Source organism: Ictalurus furcatus, chromosome 6 (assembly GCF_023375685.1).
Source record: "Ictalurus furcatus strain D&B chromosome 6, Billie_1.0, whole genome shotgun sequence".
NCBI lineage: Eukaryota > Metazoa > Chordata > Actinopteri > Siluriformes > Ictaluridae > Ictalurus > Ictalurus furcatus.
The window spans coordinates 25161891-25188444 of record NC_071260.1 but is presented as its reverse complement, the minus strand read 5'-3'; the positions used below and the strand labels follow the sequence as shown (position 1 = coordinate 25188444).

The following is a 26554-nucleotide window of genomic DNA, read 5'->3' as shown; positions in this document are numbered from 1 at the left end:
TCTTCAGCTCTGCATGTGTGGCATTGTAGATTTTTTTTCCACCAGGTTTTATGAACTATTTTATTATAACACAAATGGCCTTGTTTACTATGAAGATCAGTATAACCTCATCCCTTTGGATGAATCTGTTCTACTACTGTCACATTGTTCTTGTTACGCGATCTTTGTTCATCTTTTTAAAGAAGAACTTTAGATGCTTCATATACTCACCTTTGATAGCAGATAAAATCTTCTTCCTGTTTGGGTTCTCTGCAGGAATTACAAATTCTGTGGAGCTTTATGAAAATAACCTTAATACAACATACAATTTGATGACACAGAATGCGAAAATGGATACACTGCAAGTTGTGTTTGTGGTAGACACTTGTTACAGTGTGGTTACTTATCGTTCTGTCTTTGTTTAATGTTGACATCAAACTGTGTGGTGTTGTGGATAAAAATGACATAAAATAAACATGAGGGAGACCTAGTATGAGTAATGTGTAATTTTATTGATAATTCACAGGACTGTTGGGTGCGTAATCTTGAGGAGAGCGGTAGGGGGAAGAAAATGGGGTGTGTCCTGGGGACATGGGATAGTCAGCAAAGGTGAAATAAGGAGACCACTGAGAGTAGGGCGGACTGACAGGTGAGAAGAGGGAAGAATGGTCAGATTCAAATCCAGCCCCTCCAGTAAAGGAGAGAAGGAAAAATGACGACGGGCACCTAGACACACAGAAGCGGTATTAGGCGGATATTGACGAATTGGATTCACACTTTAAGAGTAACACACTATGGTTTATTAGTCAAAAAGTCAAAAAGAAGTATAAGAGCTGAGGAGTGCAAACACACACACACACACTCTCGTACAGTCAAGGGCGGGCATGTAGACATAACACACACACACACTCTCTCTGTCTCTCTCTCTCTCACACACACAACATTATAACTTTATAAGAATAATAAAAAGGAGTATTAAGATATTATAAGGGTAATATCTTATAATAATAAAATATAAAAATAAAGAGTAGTACGATATGTAGGATAGTAGAAGGGTAATATAATGATATTATCAAGTAGGAAGTACAGTAAACCATTTTGCAAGCAGTATAACTATATATAAAATAGAGATATAGAGCAAATATGAAAATAAATTATAAACTAGAAATACAGAAAAATGTAACTTACTCATAATTCAGATGGTGAAGATTCTTGTCTCGCAAGGAAGGCCTTAATTTTAAGAGAAAACCATGAGGAGCCATTTATAAGGGTAGTTGAGTCAAGCTGCCCCCCCGCGAGATAATAGTGAGACCAAGGTCACTCTAAATTGTTTTGTCTCTCCACATTTGAATCTAATGGTAACTTGGAAAGCCCTTTTTCAAAACATAATGGTAACTTGGAAAGCCCTTTTTCAGAACCTAATCGTAAATTGGAAAGGCCTTTTTCAAAACATAATGGTAATGTAGATGAGCTCTTTTTTAACCCTATTGGTATTGATATAATAGTCTATTTGAAATATATTGGTTATCTACTGTGTAAATACAGTATAAATACTGGAGCTTGAGCTCCGGGTGTCAGATCACTTCTGAGAATTCTCAACGGTGTGGATCTCGTGTGGTGGAACGGAACCAATAAATCTGGACCCTTGCTTCTTCTCACTCACGGCTGGTGTCTTTTTTTCTATCTCCAACTGGGTTCGGAGATAGATGTGAGTATTTGCTTCTATGTTGAATTTTAAGTGTTTTTGGGTATTATTCTTTACTTACGAAAACACATGAAGAGCATGAAGGAAGCAGCAGCTCCTTCTCATCTCCTTGTCTCCAGAGTCAGATGAGAATGACAATTACAGGCATCATTCAGACTTTACTAACTTTTTTTGTTTAGTCTGGATGATATTGGAGGATGTATTGCTTCAATATTCTGATTATAAGGCATTGACATTATCCACATAATAAATAATGAATGTGTGTATTTAACTAATAATGAAGGCTAATAAATAATGAATTTGTGTATCTATGACTTTTTCTTTCATATAATACAGTTTTACTAAAGATTGTTCAAATAAAATATTACAATTTAAAATATTACTATTGGTACAAATTTGCAATCAAATACAGTCCTGATAAGATAGACCTTCTTTTGGTCATTATAAATTTGGAAGCATCTTCTACATGTCACTTTCTATAAACATATCAATAGCAAAAGCACATTGTCAGTGCCCCAGATCAAGTTAGTTTTTTACTGTATAGGGTTCAATGATCTATAAAATATAAATTCAGGCTAATGTCAAAGAACTTTAAATATAAAGTATTTTTGTTTTGTAAATATAAAGTATAGCATGGAAACAAAGGAAACAATTTGGTTCACTTTAAACTGTAGTAAACAACAACATGGAAAATAAATTATAGCTACCACTGTGTCTTCCAGTTATTTGCATTGTAAATACAAATGTAATGAAAACTGGTACATGTGCTGTAGCTACATCATGTAATCATTTAATTTCACACATTGCCATTGCATCCACAGAAGAGCTGTGAATACTGGGCAACAGTACTTATCTTTGTTGTCAGTGAAACATTAGTGTCATTGTCTTGCAAGACATACTACACAGACCAGTGTGTCTATTTTCAGAATATTTTAGGTGGTAAAACTATGCAATAATTAAAAAGAATATGTAACATTAAAAATGCAGGCTTTCATTGATTGCAGTGAATTTTGTTTTGTCTATTTAGGCCAGATATGTTCACAAGTCCCTGAGGTCCAAGTCCAAGTCAAGTCTCAAGTCTCTGAGGTGGAGTTCAAGTCAAGTCTCAAGTCTTCTATTTATAGCAATATTTCTATTTTTGTTCCATTTGTTCTATTTTTTTGCAAGTGAATCCTTAGTAAAATGAAAAATTATCATAAAACAATAATATTTTTAAAAATACATTTAAAATTTTTTTCACAGCCCTAGTCAGTGGGGAGGTTTTCAGCATTCGGCATTGTGGCAAGGCAAGAGCTGTAATCCTACGGGCACCAGAGGCAGTAATGCCATAGCAGGTCAACATTTACCTGTGTAATCAATGTTCATCTTTTCAGTTCCTTATATGATTGCATGTGAAAATAATTGAGACAATATTACAGGCATAATTAACAATCACTATTTGGTCTGAGCCACCATCTCCCGTCTAATCCTGTGAGCCAGAGTGGTTCCACTGTCATAGACAGCCCAGCAGTTAAACCCATAATCTCAAACAGAGGTCTTTGGCAGAAACATAAAGGCATTTATCATGGGTATCATGGGTACCCAGACACTAGCTGTGAGACAGAAGTCTCTAGAATAATATGAAAAAGGGAAAAAAAAAAGATATTAATGAAAGTCTACTGTTGTGTGCATCTTTTAAAACAAGAATAAACATTGTAAAAGCAAGTGAAACAATGCAGTTTAAACTGTGTTAACACAATGACATGGAAAATAAGCTTGAAATGCCATTCTGTCTCACCAGTTTGAGCTATTTGCATTGTAAATACAAATGTAATGTAAACTGATACAGTAGTAGTTTTCATACTCAGGGAAATAAGCAAGATTAATCAATGGTTAACTTTCACACATTGCTGTTGTATCCAGACAGGAGGGGTGAAAACTGGGCACTGGGCACATGTTTACTGAAAGTCATATTTGATAATTCACTTGATAATACCTAAACGTTTTATTGTATAACATACTGTAAAATCATTTATTTAATAGATGGTGGTGATGTATAGTCCATAAAGTGCTATAAATACTGTTTTGAATGGTGAAGATGACAGCCCTCTGTGGAGCTTCGATCTATATATCTATATATTATATATCTATATATTATATAATCAGTCAATAAACAAATGTATTGTAGCCTTTTTTACATTTAGGAGAATTCTCTTTAATACTATGTCCTTTTATTTATACGTTGTCTCATCCATTGCAAAGTGAGGTGGGCAATACATTGTAAGCACTCCCATAATGAATAATTTCATTTCTCTGAGGGTGGGTATGAACTGCAGAGAGCATATATGACAGGCACCTTTCACAAAGACAAGATAAGCAAAATGGTTTTCCGTGGCTCCCAGGATTAATTTATCATGATGGATTCCTTAACTTTTGCTGTGGTGAACATCCCTGTGTCCATTATCAGCATTATTATGAATATTTTTTTAGTCTTCTGTATATTTTTTCCACAGCAACGTACAGAGCGACTGAAACAACCCCTTAATGTCTTGCTGGGAACACTTGTTGGGTGCAACATCACTCTTCAAACCTGTATTTTTTTGTATACCTTCATGGAATCTAAGTTACTTTTGCCAAGTGATATGGGTTCTTCTGTTATAACAGAAATGATCTTGTTTACCATGAGGACCAGTGTAACCTCATCTCTTTGGCTGAATGTCTTCTACTACTGCCAGATTGTTCCTGCTCAGTGGTCTGTCTTCATCTATTTGAAAAGGAACATTAGATTCTTCATATACTCAGCTTTGATAGCAGACAAAATTTTCTTCATGTTTGGGTTCTCTGAAGGCATTGCTCTAACTGCAGTGCATGTGGAGCTTTATGACCTTTACGAATATGACCTCAATATTACATACACCATACAAAGGGATGAAGCACATACAAAGATGGATACACTGTATTTTATATTCCAGGTAGACATGTGGTTAAGATTTAGTTACTTATTGCTCTGTTTATTTGTGATGTTGACATCAAGCTGTGCGACTATTCTTTACCTGCGGAAACACATGAAGAGCATGGAGAGAAGCAGCAGCGCTTTTTCATCTCTTCGCCTTCAAAGACAGATGAGAGTGACAATTACAGGAATCAGTCAGACTTTCCTTTACTTCCTTTGCTTAGCCTGGATATTAGTAAGAGAATTACTTGTATTTGTATTCTCTCAATCTCTTGATTTGAATGGCCACATTTGTTGCTCTGTTGTCTGTTTGTACTCTTTTGGATCCACCATTAACTTGTGTGTTGGCCAGACAATATTTCGTCAGCGAATAGTTGAAGTTTGGCAAAAATTACTCAAAACTGCCACTCTGTTATCCAAGTGATTTGTAGTAGTACACACATCCTATTGTTTACCATGGTTAACAAAGTTATCTACATAATTTACAAGTAGAACAGAATCTAAGACCTAAATTTATGCATGTATCTTCAGGAATTGATTTACTGATTTTACTTTTATGCCAACATCCCATTTGTTGTTGGTGGTTTTCTTGTTTTGTTCTTCCATATAAAACATTTTGGTTAGAGTTTGTGATTATATTTTAACATTTAGTAGAAATAAAATCCTGATGAGGGGCAAGATGGTTTAGTGGTTAGCCCATTTGCCTCGCATCCCCAGGGTTGGGGGCTCGATTCCCGTCTCTGCCCTGTGTGCGCAGAGCCTGCATGCTCTCCCTGTGCCCTGCACTGCCCCCCCAGGACCCCAGCCTTCCCCCAAACACATGCATTGTTGCTTGACTGGAATTTCCAAATTGTCCACTGAGTGTGTGATTTTGCCCTGTGATGGGTTGGCACCCTGTCCCGTGTGTCCCCTGCCCAGTGCCCCAAGTTCCCTGGGATAGGCTCTAGGGTCCCCATGACCCTGTGGAGGATAAGTGGTACAGAAAATAGATTGATGGAAAATCCTGATGATGAAAGCCTTCTTTGTCAGTTGGAAATATTTAAAAAAGCTTGCAAGGAAACTGGAATTTCTTTCAAACCAAATGTTTTTTTTTTCTCTCTTTTTGAATTATATTTGCCAGGACATGTATGATTTTGCAGAGAGAACATATTACAATGTTGCTCATGTTCTAACACTCAGATGTGATAAGGCTGTAAATCTTGTACACAAAAAGGCAATAAGGTCTAAATTATTTATATGTATATGCAGACTTTAGATTTTCTCTCTTTTTAACTTAAATTTAAATTTAATAAAAGCAAAATTACATGATGTATGAATTTTGATTCTGTCTAATATAAAATATCAAAATGGATTGTCCATGAATAATAATAATAAAAAAAGACTAAACCAATAAATAAATAAATAAATAAATAAATAAATAAAGTCTTCCATATGTCCAAACCATTAAGGTCTAAAATATGTAATGCTGAAGACAAACAATTTAGAAATATCATTTTTAAAACATACAGTCCCCTTTCAAACTATTGGAACACCAAGGCTATACATTTTTCTATACATATTTGGGGTTGAGATCAAAAAGATGAATGTGAGATGATAGATCAGAATTAAGTTTCATTACTTGATATTTACATGTAGATGAGGTAGCCAACTTAAAACATGGCCCCATTGGTGGCAGACCATCCATTTTTTCAAGTAATAAAAAAATATTGGAACATGTGCCTGATAGCCATTGCTTGGTGCTTTCTGCTTTATTTTATGTAGAAAGTGGTTGTGATACATGTGTAACAAAAGCAGGTCGAAACTTAGTGTAATTAGAAAAGTTTGGGTAAAAAAACAAAAAAACAAAACAAAACAAAACAAAAGACAGCAAAAACATGATCAAGGATAGGAGGACAGTTATAACTATGAATGACTAATGAAAACACTGAAATGTCCAACTAGAAATAGTTCAAATCTAAAAGTTGCATAGCAGAGAGGGTTTGTGCTAAGCTCTGGTTACTGTCTCTGCAGTTTTGCCCTGCACCATACACAAACGTCTATGGTGTGTTCCTGCTTTGAACCCACCATTCATATGATAGACTCCAGATCCTCTATGACCCTGACCAGGATGAGTGTGCTACTGAGCAATTTGCCAAGCTTTTACGGATATTAAAGCTACCATCAGACCCGTATTAAGTTTCACACAGGGTGCTGGGTCTACAGTGACTCCCAGGGCACCCTCCACTGTATCACCAAATGTCTTGGTACCATACACATTTACAATGCTTCACATGCATGCATGCATAGACAGACACATTGAGCTGCATCTTTTGAACTCAAACCAAAATATCTACATTCATCTATATACAATGCTGGACAAATACAGCATTCTGTGGGAAAGGACAGTTGCTCCAGATCAGTGCACATCCTGTTGGTACACTAGTAAATTAATGTAAAGGTCTACTACATCATTCTACAATATTGTTTTTAACTTATGGGTGCACCTGTAGTAACCAGCTTGTGATAGGCCCCTTTCTTAGTCATAAGCTCTTCATGTGTGCCTTTCTCAATAACAACACCTTGAGACATCACTGCAATGATATCAGCATTTTGAATGGTGGAGAGTCTGTGTGCAATGACAATGCAGGTGCGGCCACATCGAGCTTCATCCAACGCTGCCTGAACTGTCTGCAGAAAGAGAAAGTATTAAGTGTTAACTGTGTTAGAGAGAGTTAAATACTCACTTGTGTTCTGGTGATATGTTTTATCTTCATTAAATAAGTAATGTACAATAGATAAAGCAAGCAAGCAAGCAAACAAACAAAACAACAATAAGCCAAGCAATTAATTTGGATATGCTCTTGATACCTTCTCACTTTCTGTGTCTAGGGCAGAGGTAGCCTCATCCAGCAGCAGGATTTTTGGGTTTCTGATAATGGCGCGAGCAATCGCAATACGCTGCTTCTGCCCTCTAGACAGCTGAGAACCATGTGCTCCAACCTGAGTCTCATATCTCTGTAAACCAACCACAGCAAAGACAAGAAGGTGTCATTTTCTTTAGTGCAATGTCATTACTTAATCTACTGTTCAACACAGAGCCATTAAAACTGTCAGTAAACCATGCTTATTTTATTTAAGCTGTACTATTGTAAATGTGATCATAATAAAATATGATATTTGATAAAAAATGATATTTGATAAAATATGATACTCACATCAGGTAGACTCATCACAAAATCATGCAGATAAGCCTTCTTCGAAGCCTCTATGACCTCCTCCATGGTGATGGACTGTGAGTTAGCTCCATATTGGATGTTTTCTGCTATTGTGCAGTCAAAAAGCACAGGCTCCTGAGATACAATTCCAATCTGGGACCTCAGGAATGGTACATTAATTTCATGGGATGGGTGTCCGTCTATCAGCTGTCAGAATAAGGAAATATGCATAATTGTCAATTAACTATTCAGCTATTGTGTTGCTTACCGCAACAACCTCTAAAAAATGCTGAAATATTTGAAGCCAAGTGTTGGACTGCCAAAAAAATCATATTCTATATCAAATAGAGCTAGGTGTATGCAGGCCTTGCTGAGCAGTAAGACTATGGGTTCTCACCACTTGGCCCTGGTCTGGGTCATAAAATCTTTCCAGTAGTTGAACGATTGTGCTCTTGCCACAACCGCTACTGCCCACAAATGCAAGTGTCTGGCCAGGACTCACTTCCACCTCCAGTCCCCTCAGCACCTGGATGTTAGGCCGGCTTGGATAGGTAAACCTGCAGTTTTTGAACTCAATCCTACCTGTAAAGTTATCCTACACACAAGCAGAGGACATTAACCTATATATTATAAAATGATCCAGCTCAAATTAAGCTCTGAAAATAGGGCATCAAAATAATCAGCATTCACAGTCAGATCCATAGTGTCACATGGAGGTTAGGACGGATACAAGTGCAGATAAGAGCTTTATTATATGTAGTGATGGGCGCTTTCAAAACAGTGCTTCATGAGGCTTTGAAACATTTACGAATCTTTTGTTTCGAATCCGTGGTTCGCGTGTATCGAATTGGGCAAGTCATGTGACTTCGACAAACGAGGCTTCGTTACGTCACACTGTTTCGAAATGTTGCGAAATTTCCATGGTTCGCCACTAGGGGTCGTTGCTCTCCAAGTGAAACATGAAAACTGTTCTCCGGTCAGTTTTATTATGTAGGTTTATAAAACTGAAATGATTCAATAGTGTTTGTACTGATCCATGGTCAGTTTTCGCCGCAGGTTAACTATCTAATGTGAAATCCCACTAAAGTTCCTGATTAAAAGAAGAAAAAAAAGACATGGCCAGGTGTGGGTTATTACATAACCGAGAGAGAATTTGGACAGTTTTGCATTTATTAATCTTCATTTCTATGACCAAAATAACCTATAGTTATTCACAATGAGGAGCCTACAGGTTACAAAATCAAGCTCATGTAGTTGTCAGATAGATGTTAAACTCAACACATTAAACATGGATAACAATACAAGTAGTGCTACCATACAAGATTTTTATTTGAGTTCTAGAGAAGCAAAGTGTGCAGAGCAGAGGTGTAAGTGCACCATTTCAAGTGTGGCATTTGCATTTGGAATCTGTTGCTGTTAACTCTCAATAAAAGAGCTGTCATTGCCAGTGAAGCAAGCCATCATTTGGCCGAAAAATGAAAACAAACCCATCAAAGAGATAGCAAACACATTAGTTGTGGCCAAATTAAATTTAGTATATATACTTAAAAAAAAACCCAAACAAACAAAAAAAACACACTGGTGAGCTCAGGAACACCAAAATACCCAGGAGTACATGGAAAACAATTTTGGTAGATGACTGAAGAATTCTTTCCTTGGTGAAGAAAAACCCCTTCACAACAGTTGGACAGATCAAGAACACCCTCCAGGAGGTAAATGGCGCACTTCTATAGCGCTTTTATCCAAAGCGCTTTACACTGTGGTCTCATTCACCCATTCACACACCCTCACACACCAATGGTAGCAGAGCTGCCATGCAAGGCGCTTACTTGCCATCCGGAGCAACGTTGGGTTCAGTGTCTTGCCCAAGGACACTTCGGCATGTGGAGTTACGTGGGCCGGTAATCAAACCTCCAACCCTACGATTAGTGGACAACCTGCTCTACCACCTGAGCCACAGCCACAGGTAGGCGTATCTGTGTCAAAGTCAACAATCAAGAGAAGTCTTCCCCAGAGTAAATGAAGAGGATTTACTGCAAGATGTAAACCACTGGTAAGCTTCAAAAACAGGAAGACCAGACAAAAATCCAGTTCTGGAACAAATCCAGTTCTAGGCAGATGAGACAAAGATCAACTTGTACCAGAATAGGAAGAGAAGAGTATACAGAAAGGAAGGAACTGCTCATGATCCAAAACATATCACCTTATCTGTGAAGCATAGTGGAAGTGGTATTATGGTGTGAGCATGTATAGCTGCAAATGGAATGGGTTCCCTTGTATTTATTGATGATGTGACTCCTGACAAAAGATTCAGCCAAATGCTTCAAATCTCATCAGATGGTGCTTCACAGTACAAATGGACAATGACTCAAAGCATACTTTGACAGCAACCGAAGACTTTTTAAGGCAAACAAGTGGAATGTTCTGCAATGGCCAACCTCAAATTAAAAGTCAACATTAAAAAAAAAATTCAACTCCGATATACTGTGTACATATACATCGTATACTCCAATATACTACGATATACAGCTATAACTTATAATAACAATAACTTTGTCAATGTCTAAATATTTATGGACCTGACTATATAACAGAACATAATGTGCTCAATCACTGATGTGAAAATGTCATGTCATTGTTGTAATAGAAGAAAAAAAACATATTATGCATAATTTATGAAACCACACAGTTGAAGATTGTAGAAACATTGGCTGGTCTTTTTCCAATCTTCAACTTCCCAGTTTCAGTGAACCTGTGCACACTGTAGCATCAAATTCCTGTTCTGGGCTGACAGGATTGGAACCTTAAATGGTCTTCTGCTGTTATAGTCCATCTGCCTCAAGGTTCGGACAGTTGTGGATTCTGAGATGCTTTTCTGCTGACCACATTTGTAAAGAGTTACAGTTGCCTTCCTGTCAGCTCAGACCAGTCTGGCCATTCTCCTCTGACCGCTCTCATCAACAAGTGCCACTGAGTTCTTATGTAATCAGTTGTATATCAGAAAAACCAAGCAGAGTCTGGCCAATCGTTTTAATGCACACTTTAGTATCATCACAATTAATTTCGCCTTCCTAGTGGCAAGACACATGAACAGCGATGGACATTAATGACATATCAGTTTGCTTTGCTGGTTGTTGTTAAGGGACCAATTAACTATAAAAAAAAAAGTAGAGAGAAAGAGTTGCCATGCGCTTAGAACTCTGCAATCTTAAAGAATGAATGTCATGTTTTTACTATAGCTATCATCAACCATTTTGCACATCAAATGGTTTCATGTTCTACAGACTAAGAAGCACTTTGCTTGAACAGCTGAAGAAGGACATGTGTCTAAAACGTCATGTTTTTCTAGAAACTGTTTGTGTATTATGCTTAAATTTTACTACATCCACTATCTGTACGAAACTACACTCCCTCTACAATCTTCTTCAGAGTTCAAGTTAAAAATTCAGTGAAATCCTTTCTTCACTACAGAGAAGTCTGATCACTGAACATTTTCTTACCCATCTTTTCCCCTCTGCTTGGCTGCTGATTTCAGGGACTCTGTCAAGCAATTTGAAGAAATGGGCAGCAGCAGTTTTGGCTTTGGCATAGTTTGGAGTGAAACACGAAGTTCTTCCAAGAGCTGTGCCACTGGTTATAAGGACCGTGATTACTCTATGGGATGAAACATACACAACTTTAATGAAAATAATTCACAATACATATTTTATGCCTTAGATTATATTATTTACAATATTGCATTGTACATAACCCCTTGGCACTTACCTAGGTTGTGGTACATTTAGCAATTTTGTGCATACTGTATGCTCAAAAGTCATTTTACATTTGACATAAACAACAACAGTATCACTATAAACACGCTATAGTGTATATCATTAATATTTATTAGAACTCACTGGAAAACAACCACATAGTGCAGGCCTTCAAAATTAACCAAACAGCCACCATATCTAAATGAGGCTGCATATGCCATGAAGATAACACATTGGGCAAAGGCAAAGCAGATGGCATAGATGTTAGCCTTCTTCTTGGCTGCTTTGTAGGGTGCATCCAGCTGCTGCTCATACAAAGCCACAAACTGTTTCTCTTTAGATAGGCCTGCAACTGTCCTGATGTTGGCCATAGCTTCACTGGACACCTGTGGTATCAGATATACTATATCAGTCAAAAGTTTGGACACACCTGCTCAAAGGTTTTCTTTTTACTATTTTCTATTATTTTAGAATAACAACAAAGATGTTAACACTATGACATGAGATATTTGGAATAATGCAGTGACCAGGAAAGTGAAAAAAAAGAGAAGTTTTGCACTCTTTCTAATAGTAAATGTTCAAGTACTCAATATTGCTACTTTACCTGTCCTGCTACCTCCATTGCTATCTTGTCCTTATAAGCACACTCAGTCAGCATTTTACTTTGGATGACTCCAGAGAAGACAATAAGTGGAAGGAAGCATGTTACCACCAAGCCTAGCTTCCAGCTGAAGTAGTATGCAATGATAAATGAGGCTCCAATGTTTGTCAGCGAGTTCACAATCACACCAATCTGAGAGCCAGTAGCCTGAAACATACATGACATTGTTATTCATAACATTGTTTGCAGTACATTGTTTTCGATATTTTAATGAAACATTAATGCAGTTATGCCAAAAGCAGGTCTAGCTAACCTAATCTTTTCATTACACATCTAACTAATTTGCTATATATTTCACAGGCATACTAACCGCTTGCACCATTGATGCATCAGTAGCCAGTCTAGTGGTAAGAGCTCCAAGGCTGTTGGTAGGATCATCAAACCATCCAATTTCCTGTCTGAGTATAGCCTGGAAACCAATCTTCCTTAGCCTGCGAGTCAGTAGCTCACCAGACTTAGCAAAAGCATACTCCTGCAATGTATACAGATATACTGTCATTAATATATCATATATAATATCAGGAACATTCATTTCATTTATAACATTATAAAACCAGCATTACATGATTCTCATCTTACAAGACAAAATATCATTTATATTTCTTTTTATGCTAAAAAAAAAAATCAATTTTATCATTTTGTGTTTTGCAACTTAGATACATAATGCACATATGTGCACATAAAATGTACATAAATAATGAAGACAGAAGAACTTACTTCTAGAAACTTTGAGAAGAAATTCATAACTCCCACAGAGACAAAGAGAACACAAATCCAGTTAATCTGCTCTCTCTGTTCATCCATATCTCTGATAGCAAATGTCTGCATAAAATTGGTCTAATTACCATTTACTTCATTTACTGTATAAGAAGGCCAAAACTTTCAATAAAGTCATAAAAGTCTGTCCAAAGCATTTAAATGGCCGCTCACCCCTATAATCTGGCTGAATAAGAGGGCGTATATGGGGTTGACGGATCCATTTATACCTGCTGCTAAAGAGCCGAGTAACATATACGGCCATTCAGGCTGGTTGTACTTCAGAATTCGAGCCACTGGTGCTGATTCAGTCAACTTGTCCACAGCATCATCGATTTTCTAAAATAATAATAATAATAATAATAATAATAATAGTGTAAGTGTAGTGTTCTTATATAAAAATTCAGGAATATTTGACAAATTAATTTCTTTATAGTGAATATTACCTTTGTTACTCTCAGTGGCTTTGTTTCAAGGCTCTCAGAATCAAATTTAATTTCCCCAGATATAGCATCAATAAAGTGGTTTGACATTTGAGACTGTGACCTCATCCTACAGGCATTTGGATTATTTTTTAGAATGAAACATTATGTACTGCAAGGAAAATAAACAAATATTTTTGCCATCTAAAATTCTGAGAAAAGATTATGTTTGATTGTTTTGTACCTTAAACTTGATCCATAGCTTCCTCTACTGAAACTTGTTATCTGCTCAATCCTATCATCCTCAAGATCGCTGGCTTCAGATCCTAAACGGAGTATCAAAAGAACCAACAGGACTTATACCACCTCTACCACCAAAAACAACAACAATATATCACAGACCATATACGACATATTCACTTTTGTCTGTTTGGGGATTCATGCTTCTTTGCTCCTGGAGTGTAACAAGAGTAAAATAGACTCCCTGTCTGCTCATTAATTGTTTGTGTGTGCCCCTCTCCACAGCACGGCCATGTTCAAAACCCACAATCACATCAGCATTACGGATTGTAGACAGACGATGAGCAATAGTGATGGTGGTTCTGCCTATGCGGGCCTGACAAAAAAAATGTATCAATATCAATTCAATATTCCTTTGCAACAAAGGAACTGACTAAACCATAGATACCAGTGAAAATGTGTTGTCACCTTGTCCAGTGCCTCCTGCACTAGAGCTTCACTCTCATTGTCCAGGGCTGAGGTGGCCATGTCCAGCAGAAGGATTTTGGGGTTTCTGACCAGTGCTCGAGCGATTGCAATCCTCTGCTTCTGCCCACCACTCATCTGACCGCCACCCTCTCCAACCAGTGTATCAAAATTCTGTCATGAAATCGGCATGTCATGAAAAAGTGCCATTGATCCTATTTCCTTACAAATCAGAATTAAATCTATTTTATAACAAATAATTCATTACTGTACAACTGAAGAAATTTTAATTGTAGTTTCAAAACAGCATTTAAAACAATGGGTGTTTATTAACAGTAATCTTACAAAAATCACAGAAAAATTACAATGAATCTTTTTAGTTGAATAATTTATGGTAGCCTTAACTTTAATTCTTGAAGTTACCATGTCTTGTAAAAAACGAAAAACAAAAACAAACAAACAAACAAAAAAAACCCTGTTGGAGACCATTGTCCATTTATTTCTTTGCACAACTGCTATACTACTAATTTGGATGTTGTCATGTGTGATTGGTCATGTACCTGTGGCAGGTCCATGATAAAGTTATAAGCATTGGCCTCTTTAGAAGCCTGTATAACCTCTTCTATGCTGACCCCTGGTCGGCCATAGCGGATGTTCTCTGCAATAGTTGTGGCAAAGAGAAACGGTTCCTGTTCTACAATGCCTATCAGTGAACGCAGCCACTGGATATTCAGACTCCTAAGGTCATGTCCATCTAGGGTGACCTAAGTGTGATGACAGCTCAGCTCACAAACACAGATTGGTTACATACGTATGGAAATAATCACTCATATAAATGTATCCATTAAACAGGTGTGAATTACCATTCCTTGTTGAGGGTCATAAAATCTTTGAATAAGTTGGACGGCTGTACTTTTTCCAGATCCACTAGGTCCAACAAATGCTGTAGTCTCCCCAGCTTTAACCAGTAAGTGTAAATCATCTAAAATCTACAAAAACAGGAATGTAAATATAATATACAGACTCAGCTAAGAAAACAATGTTATAAAAGAAAAATTGAGCTGTCTAACCTTTACTTCAGGCCTGGAGGGATAGTTGAACTGAACACTATGGAATTCAATGTCACCTTTCACACTCTCTAACTTGTGGCCTTCTTCGGAGAAAGAATCAATTTTTGGTACCTGTGTGAGCAGAAAGTTTGGCCATCATCCTGTGTAGCCATATGACTGTAACATTAATTTTGGGAACACCTGTTGTTAACTGATTGTGTCACTGTGTGTTTTACCCTGTCAATGGTTTCAAAGATGCTCTTGGCAGCAGCACAACCAGAAGTGAAGGTGTCTAGACATGGAGAGGCTAGACCCAGATTCATGGCTCCCATAAGCACACCAAAAAACACCTGAACACACAATAAAAGTTATTACATAAATAATTTTTATTTTTTAATGAATTGATTAAGTAAAACATTTTAAAAAATGATGTGTACATCAAAATGCCAATGTACTTTTACAGAATTCATTTGTGCCATATAAGCATGCAAACAACACCATGATATCATGATTTGATGTACTGCAAGGGGGAATTGTTAATAAAATATAAAACAACTGTAAGCTGAATGGTAAATGAAGGAAAATGATTAATGATTAAACGATTAAATGATTATTAAATCATAATACATTTTTGTGAATTGCTCATACCTGGATGAGGGTTCCAGGTGTGAGCTCTTTGGTATCAATGACAAGTTTGGATCCATACCAGAAGGCAAGAGCATAATAAAGGAAGATGATGCACCACAGATAACCATGTAATACACCAATGATCATTCCTTTCTTCACCCCCCAAGTCTGCGCCTCCTCAAGATTCTTGACATATCTGAAGATAAAACATGCTCAAACCATTATTATATGCTTACTGATATGCCTCATTGAGTGGTTTATTTGTGTAAGGATAATTGTTGACTAGCAGAGGCCCTTTATTTGTAATTTGAAACACATACCTTTCTGTCTCCTTGTCCTCGCCTCCAAATGCTGTGACTGTTCTGATGGCAAAGAGGACTTCATCAGCTATAGATCCTGCTTTGGCATAGGCCTGCAACTCACGATCTTTCAGTCTAAGAACTGCCTGCAAACACACAGTTTCTGTTATCCAACGTAAACCTGACACACTGGGTCAAGCCAATCAGAGTAAAACATATCTAAAGAAAAATGTATAGTTTATGTTACAATGATTAGAAAATGCATAAGAAAGGAGAGAAATCAATATTGCTATGTTTAGACAATAGAACAATAACTCACCATGGTGATGATTCCTGCTGCCAGACCAATCAGAGGGCTTACTGTTATCATTACCAGTGTCAGTTTCCATCCTCCAACAAAGCCCACCAGAAAACCAAAGATAAATGTAGAAATCCTCTGAATAAAGATGGCCACTTGATCTGCTATAGCACTGTTGACTTTATTAATATAACTGTTTACACACAGAGAAAAAAATATAATTATACATATAGACATAGGTACATATTAGGATCTAGAAGTCTTGGTGACTGGACAGGCATTCAGGCCATGAAGACATGGCACCACTTATGACTTGGCCTCTTCAGCTCATGAGCTCATGAGATCAGAAGGTTGTGAGGTCAAATCTGGCCCAGTCCAACTACCAAGGCTGTGTCTTTCAGCAAGACACTTAACCCACAACTGCTCAGTTGTATCATGTCTCAAATGTAATTTGGTTTGTATAAATAAATGATTGGTGGGAAATCCAGGGGTCATATGGTGGTTCACAGGTGCTCTTTTTATATCACACGACGTGCTTAATTGCCACATCACCTAATCACGGCAAGCCTATAAATAGGCGTGATGTTACAAAAGCTTCAGATACTGGTCACGTGCGAGGGCACTTCCCACAGCGTTGTACTAATGCAACGTGGATTTCCCTTTGAAAGGGAATTGACTTATATAAAATCCATAATAAACTTCCCTTCACTTTCACAATGTCCATTGTTACCCAGATGAGGATGGATTCCCTTTTGAGTCTGGTTCCTCTCAAGGTTTCTTCCTCATATCACCACTGGCTTGCTTATTAGGGATAAATTCACACATTTTAACTCTGTATCCTGTGTTTATATGTTTCTGTAAAGCTGCTTTGAGACAATGTACATTGTTAAAAGCGCTATACAGATAAATTTGAATTGAATGGATGGATGGTGGAAAATCCCAGTTATTTAAACACTGTGTGACAGTATGAGGTAAAAGGTACTAAATGGTGTCTATCTTTGCTCAGATGTTTGCACTCCTTGCCATCGGACTCAGAGTTGGTTGGCACATTTTCATTCTCATTTGGTAATGTTCTGAACACTCCTAGCTTGTATTTCAGTGGTTTGTGGGTGTCAAATGCAAATACTTAAGTTGTTTTCCTAAAATGCCATTCTCCTTTCTGCATGCTAAACAATGTCAAAAGGGTTGTTTCTATGTCCTTTTATGTAGGAAGACACTAGGACATCCATAAAAGCATAGGGGCAGCCTCTTCTGAATTTTGGAAATCCGTCCATGACTTATGCATTTTACGTACTTCTGAGATCCCTCCTTAGTTTTTTATATTTTGACATCACTAACTAGTGCAATTTTTTAAGCTATATTCTGCATCTTCCTTTATCTGCAGATGTGATGGTAACTGAGTCATTGTTGAGAGTGTCAAGCTTTATCTGTCTTGTGCAGTAAGACTGGGTGGGATGGTTTGGCACTGACAAGGATGGGCCATCCTTCATTCTGTGTTGTTCCCCATCAATGTCTGGAATGGTGCTCTTACACATAGTGGATGTTGTGGCTCTAATGAGATACAAAATGTGCTGGTGTGTAACTGCAAATTGTAATCCTTTTGCTAGGACCTTCTTCTCTGTCTAGGTAAGTTCCATGTCATATGTCAAATGCCCCCAAAAGCCTTTCGGAAGTCAAGTCACCAAGACTTATTACATTCCTCCAAGTTATGAAGAATGTCTGTGAAAAGCTTCAGACATTATAAAATATGTTTAGGAAATAAGCCAAAGAGGCTTCAGTTCGACCAATAGTATTTACAATACAGATTTCAGCTGTAATTAATTTGTTTTATTGGATCATTTATTTAATCCAATCCATTCACAGGATTTTAAATAATGTAATTTTCACAATATATTTAAAAATATGTGAATATTACTGAGATATTCTTGTGTTCATCTCTCCTACAGAATTACAGTCAAACCATCCAATTTCCATGCTCATGATCTTCCTGAAGTATATTTTTTTGATTCTCTGTGTCTGCCTTGCAGCTGCAGAGACCCACAGAGCAATCTGAAATAGGAAGAAGATGCATACTGTTGATTTAAAGGTACCATACTTGAAGGTATTTATCAAACAACAACAACAACAACAACAACAATAATAATAATAATAATAATAATAATAATAATAATAATAATAATAAATGCTTCCTTTATACCTGAAAAGAATTAGAACACCCACTCCAATACCAACATAATAATAAGCAAACATGGTCATCTGTGCCTCAATATCTACACTGTGTAAAAGAAAGAAACAGCAGTTTATTTATAATCTGATTAATTTGTCATTCATCATCTTGCTTGCTTGATTCAAACAGAACTGCAGCCCACTATACACCACTTACCCACAATGCACAGTGGTATTATCTCCCTGATCCACTACAGTCCAATTAGTCCAGGTGACAGTGTTATTGATGCAGAATTTGTTGGGATCAGCTAGTTCCTGAATCTCCAGCTCATAGGCTACAAAGGTGTTAGTCATCTTGCTGTAGACTAGCAGCATGAGAGGAGAGGCAGCACCATGGACAAGTGCACACAACCCTCCAACTACCATCATCACAATATCTAGCCATGTAGCAAAGCGAAACAGTTGGAAAAAGCCAACACCAAGGGCCTTCTCTCCTTTTTTGTCACCACCAGATCTTGAAATGTGAAGATTACAACTATTAACATTTTTTTTTTAGCACTGGTCATCTATACACTTAAAAAAATCTAAACCCTAAAAAGTTCTTCTGTTATCTCTTGGGGAAAATTTAATGGATCCCTTGAAGAGTGCATATACTGATAGTCAACATGTATAGTAACGGCTTACCCAACCGTTCATACTCACCCATTTTCAGTGGCTATGGTGTAAGGTAGCAAAAAAAAAGAAAGAGGATATACATGTTTATAATATTATAGACTACTTTCTGTTTTGAAAGAGAAATGTAGTTTTGAAAATGGACACCTTACCTTTATCATCATGACATATTTCTACATATTGATGATCTGTGCTAAGATTCGTTTTCTTCATGTTCAGTGATTCATTCTAATCAATATCATTACTGAAAAAAGACCAACATCATGCATACAATCAAATCTGATTTTGTGCATAAATATGTAAAAATACAATTCTCATATCAAATGTGCTGGACAGAGATGATGACGCAAAACACCAAATGAACGGCTCACCAAATGCATTTAGAATCTGTGTTCTAAATTAAAACCAACTTGTGGGAGAGTGAGTGGCACTTCAGAAAATCATTTGCCCTATCGTTGAGAGATTGTGAGTTTGAATCTGAACTACTGTAAGTCACAGTCATCTGTGGCATGAAGTATAGAGAGTATAATTGCTCTCTGGGTATTAGGGATGGCATTACTCTCTCCCCTGTCAGTCACAACGATACTAGCCAATCGGGGGCATCTGTGAGCTCCTGTATTTGGAAGAGGGCTGTCAGGGCTTTCTACCAAATGTATTAAGCTGCTCTGGAATGCAGCATGAGCACCGTTGGAAAAAATGAGGCTGGCTTCACGTCTCTGAGATGTCCTGTGTGTGTGTGTGTGTGTGTGTAATATGGCCTGTTACCTAAAATGAGTTTGACACACTTGATTTAGTCTATTTCAGTCAGGGTCGGGTTGGATCCAGTCCATCTCATGGGCACCATTCGCATACATTCTCACACTCACTCACACCCAGCTAAGGACAATTTATCTTAGCCAATCCACCTACTGGCATGTTTTTGGGAGGATGGAGGAAACCCTCCCTCCCTAACCCTAGAAACCCATGCAGACATGTGGAGAACATGTACGGAACATGTACGGAACCTTGATTTTGTTTTCTTACGAATAATACTAATTAGTTGAAAAATATGTAGAACATGATGAAAAAAACAATCATGGTTTAAGCCACGACCTCAGGAAAAAGGTACAAGGCTGAAAAAACCCCTTTGGAATGCTGCCTCACAGTCCAGAATGCATGTTTCTTGTTTACATGCCTATTTTAAATGACCTGTCAGTCAATTTATAGACGCTCCCTCACACCCTTCACTCCACACTCTGCTAACATGCTAATACTGCTTATTACAAAGAAAAAAGGACAGCAACTGCACTTGTGACCCTTCTCATAATCATTATTCACCAATCCGTATTCTGTGTGTTTATAGTGTTATATAGTGCGCTTGAAAGTGGTGTCATTCCTAATGCTAACTCTAGTTAACATGTTATCTCAAGTTTTGTGTTCATGGGAAAAGGCGGGCACAAAGAGTAAAAAAATCATTCAAATCTTATTCAGCTCCACCTAAGAAATCTTACCTAATGCACTTTTAAGTTCTGCTTTATCTTGAGAAGTCTTGCTTGTGTAATATTGCTTTAATAAGCTGCTTTTTTTTTCTAAAGTTAAAGTTATTTAGATTTGAAGACATTATTATTTTTTAATTATTTTTATTCTAAAAGGTGATAAACATGGAGAAAAAAAAAACTTTTTTGTTGATCAATAGAGGGTGAAACACTTTAGTAGTAGAATTAAATTCTTGTACTTCTATCATGATATTTAACCTATTCACATCCCTCCAGTACTACGGAAGCCCTAAGCAGCCATGCATTATTAATTTTTTTCTTTCTTGTTTTCTCATGATCTTGACTTAATTTTCTTGTGATCTCGACACAAGATCGTTTCGTTTCATCTTGACATAACAAAAGTTGTTTTTTCGTTATTTTGACATAACAAAAAGCTGTTTCCTCACGGCGTAATTTTATCACGACAAAATTTCATGCCTTTTGAATAGGACTGGTGTTGCATGCACGTTGGAGTCTCCATCTCCATCATAAATTTAATAACTGGCTGCTGTAGAGATGCCCTGCATCCCAATTGGCATACTTTTACTATGTACTAAAAGTACTCTTTTTGAGAAGAAAAAGTACATACCTTTGAGTGTGTATTAAAAGAGTATGCAAGGACAGGGACATACTAACACATCATGTAACAGAAGAGAATGTTTTTGGCCAGAAGAGAGCACTGTCACTGTAAACAAACTCCTCGTTGCAGTTCAGCTTTTCTTCATCCATTATTCCTAATATAATTTATACCAAATAGTTTAATTTATCATTGCCTTGATTTATTTTTCCACATTTCATTTACACCTCTCTAAAATGCATCATTGAATTCGGCAAAGCAAACCGTCACAAAACTCCTCCTCCCTCATGCAAGGAGTTGAGGGCAATATTAGCTGTAAAAGTGTCCACGGATCCACATTTCAAAAATCTACCGGAAATAGACGACCATCCAGGTACCTTTTAGATACTCATTTCAACATACTACGATTTGGGACACATTAATTCTAATCTCAGATACTATTTAGTACTGACAGTATGCTGATTGAGACGCAGGAATGGACTTTATCTACATATTAAAAGAGACAGGTGTGCCCTTCTCAAGTGTTGGACACTAATGTGGAGATTGTCAATCACTGACAGACACTGACCTATTTCAGCTTGAGTGAGTCCAGAGCTATGTCGTCAATTGTATTTTTAACCTGAAAATGCTTACTCTCTGTATAATTCATTCATATAGGGTGGAACACCATTATTTACAGTGTCAGTCATATTGGTTCTCCTGATTTGTTGTTGCTGTAGTATGCGAAGCCCGAGCTGTAAAGGCACAGCACTCTTCTGGAAAGGGGTCGAGGAGCAGTAGCTCATTTGCATTTAAAGAGACACACAAGAAAACAGCGTGTTTTTGCATCCACCCAAAAAGGGGTAGCTTGGTATAATAAATTATCCGTGGGGTATTTTGAGCTGAAATTTCACAGACACATTCTGGGGACACCTGAGATTTATATTACATCTTGTGAAAAGGGGCATAATAGGTCCCCTTTAAGTTGAACGTTAGGAGCCAGCAACAGTTGTTGTGTCGAACTCTGTTTCCCCGTCGGGATCTGTTTTCCCCAGTTATGTTTTGAAAATGGGGTGTTTTTATGTGTTAATTAACACAACCACCTGCGTTCTATGAATAAGTAATGTTATATTTGTGAGAGTGTTTTCATTTTGAATATTGTACATGGGGCCGGGGCTGGGGGGAACAGATCCCGACAGGGGAACAGAGTTCGACAACACCTGGCTCATTCGTTCGCGAATGACACTATAGTGGAGACAGATCCCATCTGTCAACTACATAAAGTTGAAACAGTTGTCCATAAACATTGCTGCAAATGGAGAAAGGTCAACTGCCTCATTGCACAAAGTAACAGATGCAAGTGTATCTGTAAAGCTCTGCCGCTTTCATGTGCTGTTATTGCCTAGCACTTTTCTTAACTGTTTCTGCTGGGAGTCCATGGCAGTAAAACAGCAGCACACTGTGTTCAATAAATTATTTATGAGAAGGTAAGGGAGCCCATTTCATAAATGGTTACCAACAATGTTGTGTTCAACATCATGGCAATATGTCTGTGTTAAGGAAATAACTTACCTAACTATAATATAGCAGTCAGTTTATTGGACATCAAAAGGATATCAAAATATCTAGATTTTCTAGCAGGATACATTAAAACCTTTAAACTTGCAAAATTAAAATATTTTTTGCTTTAAATGTGCATGCACAACAGAAACTGTTCTTTAAAACATTATTATTATTATTATTATTATTATTATTATTATTATTATTATTATTGCATGATTTTCATTTCTACCAGAGCTCATCTTTCCTTGTCTATATAATCAATTCAATTCACTTTTATTTGTATAGCACTTTTTACAATAGACATTATCCCAAAGCTGCTTTACAGAAACATATAAACACAGGATACAGATTTTAAAATATACATAAAACAAAATGTGCCACAGGTCCCCTATACTCCCTTCCCTGTTTAAGGAAGCAACTAAACTCAGTTAATTATAAACTTTCATGATTACAAACAACAACAACAACAACAAAAAAGCATTACCTTCTGTTATAAAACACCACAAGTCCAAAAAGTCACATATGAGGGGAAAACCCCCCCAGAAATGCTGGCTTACAGATTATGCTCCTAAATAACACATAATAGGTAATGTAGCTAGATATTTCAGAATGTGGTGTTGCTACCTCACAATCCTGAGATAAGGTTGATGTTTGTGTGGAGTTTCTGTGTATGTTCTCTCTGTATCTGCGTAGGTTTCCTCTGGGTTCACCTTTTAAAAACATGCCACTATGTGGATTGGCTAAGATAAATTGCCCCTAGGAGTGTGTGAAGAACACAAAGAAAACATTTGGGATCCTCTTCCTTAAGAATTTAAATTAGCACTTTGAATAAAATATAACTGGAAAAAAAAAAAAGGTGTTGTCTGTGTACTTTTCAGGACAGAGTTTTCAGACTGATGGTATTCTGTATTTATTGATCGAGACTTCAAAGCACTTTTGTAATTCCCTCTGGCTAAGGGCATCTGCCAAATGCCTCAAATGTAAATGGTAGAATGGGAATTGTGTAATACAACCATGTCAACATCTTTCAAGATTCAAACATCTTGAAAGTTTTTAAAAATTCTAATTCTAATTCAATTTAGAATATTATTTTGACACACAGTCCTTCTGCAATACCTACATCAAGCCAGCAACCCACTGACATCACTATACAGTTGCATTCTTCTTTTGTGAGGCTTTTGTGATTGCTGGCTTGATGCAGTTGTTGCAAGCAAGAGATATGCAACCAAATATTAAGTGTTATTTACTTTAATTTACTTTAAGGCTGTTCCAATACTTTAGCTCACCTAAAATTTTGGTGGTCTGCTACAAAAGGTGCCAAGTTTTTTCCATACGTATAGATGTAAATATCAGGAAGTGAAACCTGAAATTCTGATCTTTTGATCTCAAACCCAAATGTCTTCAGTGTATAGCAAAAACAAGAGAATTGCCCTTGCTGTTCCAAAACTTTCAGAGGGGACTGTAAAGGTTTCAAGCCTCATTATGAGGAAGATTTCTGTTCTGCCCAGGCAACCTGCTCATTCTGCTTATTCTGGTTGAGTCATAGCTGTAGGAATTGTATTAAACATAGTACATGCAATTAATTGTAGGTAAGCTGGAATACTGCAAGTTAAGAGACATCCATTACATTTACATTTACATTTATTCATTTAGCAGACGCTTTTATCCAAAGCGACTTACAAATGAGGAAATACAAGCAAAGCGATATATCAAGCAGAGAACAATGCAAGTAGTGCTACCGTACAAGATCTTTAATTGAGTTCTAGAAAAGCAAAGTGCGCAGAGTAAGTTTTTTTTTTTTTTTTAAAAGGATAATGTGGGGTTGGCATTTTAGGGGTTAGATAGTGACAGATTCTGCAGTCCGGATTGAGGTTGGAAGTTCATTCCTCCATTGAGGGACAGTTAGTGCGAAGGTTCTGGAAAAGGACCTTGAGCCATGCTGAGTAGGCACTACTAAGCTTCATTAATCGATAGCAGATTGCGTGAGGGACCATAAGCCTTCAGGAGAGTGTTGAGGGGGGAGGGGGGGTGCTGTTCCAGAGAAGGTCTTGTACGTGAGCATCAAGGCCTTGAATTTGATACGGGCGGCTACAGGAAGCCAGTGGAGGGAGATGAAGAGGAGTGTGGCATGGGTCCTTTTGGGCTGGTTGAAGACGAGACATGCTGCTGCTGCTGCATTCTGAATCATTTGAAGGTGTTTGAAGGAGCTGGCTGGGAAGCCCGAGAGTAGTGCACTGCAGTAGTCCAGTTTTAATATGATAAGAGCCTGGTCTAGTAGTTGTGTAGCCTATTTGTTGAAATAGGGTCTGATTTTCTTGATGTTGTACAGAATGACCCTACAGGACCGTGCATTCATTAGAACTAAAGCTGAATACTTACTATTATGCCATTATAAACTTGTATTACAATTGATGCCAACAATACAAATAATAAGGAAACATAAACAAATATTTCTATATGGTACATATAGAAACTAACTGGTACACATGATCAGAGATATATAGAGGTATAACTCTAAATAAAATAGACTTAGTATTTAAATTTGTATCTGTGTCATGCCTGAATGACTACTACCCTGTGGCACCCCTACTAATTATCATGTAATCACTGAGAGGTCCTAAGGCACATAAAGATCATAATCCCTTCTTTAATAAATGTATATCACCACTACCAGTCAACTGATGACATACCCATCACCTGGACAGCTGCTCATCAGCTTCAGTTCAGTATGTAACAATTCCCACCGCCGGTTTATTCAGCTTTGCATAATTTGTTTAATCTGTTCTTGATCCTGCTGATCCTGTTTGTCATTGTGTATTCACATGACCACATTAATTTTCTCATTTTATTATGCTGCATGTCAAGTTTTTTATGGAACTAATTTTGACTTGAATACCCCCATCTCAGGGTACTAGGCAAACACACATTTACAAGAAACCATAGAACCTATGATAAACTAAAAAATCTGTGGTTATATGGGACATGTCAGGCCAACTCCTGTATCTGCCAAGAACTCTTTTTCCCAGAACACACCACAGCCTAGAAACATGGCCACCCTGGACTATACTTCCCAAAACACACAAACTCTGTCACGTTCATAGTCAGTGGACTTTTAACCATGCACACCTATTCACAATTACACCCGCATCTACAGCGCTGTGAAAAAGTTTTTTCCCCCTGTTTTTGCGGATATCTCATACTAAATAGTTTTAGATCTTCAAATCAAATACAACATAAAACAAAGCCAACCTGAGTAAACACACAATACAGTTAAAAAAAATATTTTTTAATTGAAGCAACAATGCTATGCTTTGGATCATTGTCTTGCTGCATAATCCAATTTTGCTTGCATTCAACTAATGGACTGAAGACCAGACATTCTCCTTTAGAATTTTCTGGTAGAGAGCAAAATTCATGTTTGCCTCAATTATTGCAAGTTGGCCAGGCCCAGAAGTAGCAAAGCATCCCCACACCATCACGCCCCCACCACCATGCTCTTTCATGGAAGCCATTTTTGCTCAGTGTCTTCTGATAGTGGATTCATGAACAGTGACTTTTATTGATACAAGAGAGGCCTGTAGTTCCTTCAATGGTGTCCTTGGCTCTTTTGTGACTTCCTGGATGGGTCGTCGCTCTGCTCTTGGAGGAATCTTGGAAAGTCGGCTACTTCTGGGAAGGGTCAATACTGTGCCGAGTTTTTCCAT

General features: G+C 37.4%; 1 protein-coding gene across 6 annotated transcripts in view; it reads right to left on the bottom strand.

The window, feature by feature from the left end:
* Window positions 1–6336: 6336 nt before the first annotated feature.
* LOC128609007 (bile salt export pump-like) overlaps window positions 6337–26554 on the bottom strand; it is a 43073-nt gene continuing 22855 nt past the window's right edge. Inside the window, exons 3-25 of one of the 6 annotated variants that reach the window (XM_053627280.1) lie at window positions 18295–18428; window positions 16401–16572; window positions 16103–16227; window positions 15804–15978; window positions 15392–15505; window positions 15177–15287; window positions 14970–15095; window positions 14667–14870; window positions 14110–14280; window positions 13822–14017; window positions 13646–13727; window positions 13426–13531; window positions 13154–13318; window positions 13018–13045; window positions 12941–12981; window positions 12534–12695; window positions 12167–12370; window positions 11707–11948; window positions 11311–11464; window positions 8208–8405; window positions 7811–8017; window positions 7464–7610; window positions 6337–7283 (exon numbers count right to left, since the gene is read on the bottom strand). In XM_053627280.1, coding sequence (XP_053483255.1) covers window positions 7083–7283; window positions 7464–7610; window positions 7811–8017; window positions 8208–8405; window positions 11311–11464; window positions 11707–11948; window positions 12167–12370; window positions 12534–12695; window positions 12941–12981; window positions 13018–13045; window positions 13154–13318; window positions 13426–13531; window positions 13646–13727; window positions 13822–14017; window positions 14110–14280; window positions 14667–14870; window positions 14970–15095; window positions 15177–15287; window positions 15392–15505; window positions 15804–15978; window positions 16103–16227; window positions 16401–16572; window positions 18295–18428 — 3465 coding nt within the window. In that variant the 3' untranslated portion in view covers window positions 6337–7082. Of the gene's footprint in view, window positions 7284–7463; window positions 7611–7810; window positions 8018–8207; window positions 8406–11310; window positions 11465–11706; window positions 11949–12166; window positions 12371–12533; window positions 12696–12940; window positions 13046–13153; window positions 13319–13425; window positions 13574–13645; window positions 13728–13821; window positions 14018–14109; window positions 14281–14666; window positions 14871–14969; window positions 15096–15176; window positions 15288–15391; window positions 15506–15803; window positions 15979–16102; window positions 16228–16400; window positions 16573–18294; window positions 18429–23334; window positions 23548–26554 lie in introns of those variants that run through there. The other 5 variants (XM_053627281.1, XM_053627282.1, XM_053627283.1 and 2 more) reach the window with 5 other exon arrangements.